This window comes from Cynoglossus semilaevis, unplaced genomic scaffold (assembly GCF_000523025.1).
Source record: "Cynoglossus semilaevis isolate Cse_v1.0 unplaced genomic scaffold, Cse_v1.0 scaffold992, whole genome shotgun sequence".
NCBI lineage: Eukaryota > Metazoa > Chordata > Actinopteri > Pleuronectiformes > Cynoglossidae > Cynoglossus > Cynoglossus semilaevis.
In genome coordinates, this window is record NW_007585124.1 from 163,686 (window position 1) to 166,514 (window position 2,829).

Sequence of the window (2,829 nt, forward strand, 5' to 3'; positions counted from 1 at the left end):
GGAACTGTTTTAATGTTATTACCCAGGAACACTCAGGATGACCTCACAGCACCACCGGGAGTGCTGTGTCAGGTCGTGGCACTGCAAAAGGGCCTCAAAGGAGTGGGCGGGGCTTGATCAGTGACTTCACTTCCTGAGCCACAGTTCTCTGGACTCTACACTTGAACTGTGTAAGAAGGTTTCTTAGTTTCTCGATTCTGCTGCCATCATGAGACAGTGGAAAACAGGAAGTGATGTCAGAAAGTGTAACTGTATCTGCTGTGACGACGTGTTATTCCCCTTACCTTTTATTTATTTTAAAATAAAGACTTCAGATTCGCAACAACCTTTAGGTTTTGCTGCTTTTTGGGGTTTTTGTTAGGTGATGTCATGATGATGTCGTCGGTGAAAAATGAGTGAAGATACAAATAGACGTAATCATTTATTGGTTGTTAAATTGTTGGCAGCAGTGTGTTGTTTATGGATGATGTCATTCCTGGTCATGTGATCATCTCAGTCCTGGAGTTGGGAGACACCACGAGGTCCAGAGGCCCCGCCCACAAACCTGCACAGGTTGATAAATGAGAACATGAGCAACAGTTGACACCCTCAGTGATGTAAACATTATTGACAATTACCTGTGTCAGTCTGTTCCTTGCTTACAGTGCCTCCTGTTGGACGGTGTGATCCTCCAGGTCTAGAATCTGCTGGTACTCTGTGATCTCCTGCTCCAATCCCTTCTGGTCCTTCAGCAGACTATAGTGATGTCGACGTTGCTGCTCTATTTCTGCCCGCACGTCGTTCAGCTCGGCGTCCAGTCGGGTCAGCACCGAGCCCAGGTTCTGCAGCTCCATGTTCTGCCAACGACAGGCATCGGCCAGCGAGTTTTCCAGGCCACGTTTCTGGAAGTAGAGAATGGAAGCAGCTCCTTAGGTCAGGGGTGGATCTAAGGCTGACGGCCACACCAACGATGACGACGATGATGAAGATGTCACAGCTCACCAGTGTTCTGATGGACTCCAGCTCCACCTCTAGACTCTGGATCTCACCACTGAACTGCCGACCCTGGCACTTGAGCGCCTCCACCTGCTTCTCCTCTGAACTGCCTGTATAACTTTGCTGCTCCTGCAGGTACACACATTCATGTCAGCAACAGCGGCGTGAAGACGACGCAGGCACACACACACACACACACTCCCTCGCCTGTGACAACTCCCTGTTCGTCTGTGTCAGCTCCTCCCACCCCTCCTGAATCTTCTTTAGGAACTGGTCCAGACCCTGATGGACTAGATCAGCATGTTGTTCCACCTGTGGGCCCCACACCTGACTGTAGAGGGCGCTGGCATCCTGACCAGAAGAAGAATTGAATTGTCACCATCAATAAGAAATGTTCTGACACAGTCTGAGTGCAACAGACAGGAAGTAACTTCTCTTGTGATACGTTCACTCGCCTGCTGGTGGATTTGCTGCAGCTCTTGAAGCTCCGCCCTAAGCCTCTCCAGCTGCTGTTCTAGCTCCGCCCTCGCCAGGTTGGCTTGGTCATTTACTCTGTGAAGTGCATCAAGCTCATCCTGCAGCAACTTCCTGTTTGACTGTTCTCTGTCCAACCTGTTACAGAGGAACATGACTCACCGCTGTGCGTGTGTGCGAGTGTGTGTGTAAGAGAGATGGTGACCTCTGACCTCTGTCTGATGTCCTCAGCATTGGCATGAATGTTCTCCGTCTTCAGTGTCAGACGAGCATTGTCAAGCATTCCGTCAATCACCTGTAGTGAGTTAGCTTCATCAGAGCCGTTATCTTACTGTTAGCCTCTTTGGAGTGGTTAGCTCACTGTTAGCCTCATCAGAGTAGGTAGCTTACTGTTAGCCTCTTTTGAGTGGTTAGCTCACTGTTAGCCTCATTAGAGTAGGTAGGCTAATCAGTGTTCCCATGCACGCTGGAAAACCTGGAAAAAGATTGGTCAATTTTCCAGTCAAATGGAAAATGTTAAAAAAAAGTGAAGGAGTCCTGGACACCATCCTTCTGGAAAATAATACCAGTGCTACTGTTGTCCAAAGATTTACACTCTGCTAATGATTTGCCTCAAAAAAGCGTTACCTAGGAGGATTCTTAAAAAAAAAAAAGAGCCCCTCGAAAACCCAACTCCAAAATCAGGTGTGTCCAGTAGTTGGCGCTGCTTCCTGATTTATTGGCCAGTTTTTGCCTCATCTGTCCATCCAACTTGTCTTACCTATTCGGAGATATTGTCTCACCTGTCTGTAGACATCCTCCCATTCTTTCTTAAGGTTCGTCCAATAGTTGGCGCTGTCCATCTTCTTATCCAGTCTCAGTCTTATTTCATGTTGGACTTCATGGTTTAGGTTCTCCAGCGTCCTCACCTTTTCCCGATATTCCTTCAGACATCGCTCCAGTCCCTGTCCTCTGTCCCAGTTGCGGTTCTTGTCAACAACCAGGGTGGCGCTACTGCGCGTTCCTTGCAGAAAGACGCTGCTGATACCAAGAGCACGCCGACACATCCGTGTACCTGGACTGTGTCCCATTTTCACAAGGGAGCCATAGCCTAAGGGTACACTGTGGGGGGCAATGATACTTCGCCCCCCAAAGGATGAGACTGGAAGTTCATGGGATGTTTGTCTTGAGAACGACGAGCAGCGGCGAGAAAGAGGCATGACTGCTGAGAGCGGGGGTGAAGCAGAGGCTGAATTTATGGACAGAAAGAAGGGGCGTGGCTTCAGGAGACACACCCACATATATATTATGAGGAAAGGTGGCGCCTCTGGAAATAGAGCCTGCTTTGTGCCGTGTGGTGGAGGGGTGCGCAGCGGGTGGTGGACCTCATCAATTCAGCCG

General features: G+C 49.3%; 1 protein-coding gene across 2 annotated transcripts; it reads right to left on the reverse strand.

Annotated features, from left to right (window-relative positions):
• Positions 1-187: 187 nt before the first annotated feature.
• Positions 188-2,823, reverse strand: bfsp2 (beaded filament structural protein 2, phakinin). 2 transcript variants are annotated; one of them, XM_025053790.1, is made up of 7 exons: positions 2,232-2,823; positions 1,662-1,744; positions 1,431-1,587; positions 1,183-1,326; positions 982-1,104; positions 643-881; positions 188-544 (listed from the first exon to the last, which is right to left on the reverse strand). In XM_025053790.1, the coding sequence occupies exons 1-7, from the start codon at positions 2,727-2,729 to the stop codon at positions 493-495; spliced, it is 1,296 nt and encodes a 431-aa protein (XP_024909558.1). In that variant the 5' UTR covers positions 2,730-2,823; the 3' UTR covers positions 188-492. The 2 variants fall into 2 exon arrangements, with proteins under 2 accessions (XP_024909558.1, XP_008335678.1); XM_008337456.3 differs by having other exon boundaries at positions 618-881.
• Positions 2,824-2,829: the final 6 nt, after the last annotated feature.

Excerpts from the sequence above, each read along its gene's own strand:
- bfsp2 (XM_025053790.1), bottom strand. The coding sequence starts at position 2,729 with ATGTGGGTGTGTCTCCTGAAGCCACGCCCCTTCTTTCTGTCCATAAAT. Across the intron at positions 1,105-1,182 it reads CGAACAGGGAGTTGTCACAG|GAGCAGCAAAGTTATACAGG; the intron begins GCGAGGGAGTGT and ends GTGTACCTGCAG. Across the intron at positions 545-642 it reads ACCGTCCAACAGGAGGCACT|GTTTGTGGGCGGGGCCTCTG; the intron begins GTAAGCAAGGAA and ends CAACCTGTGCAG.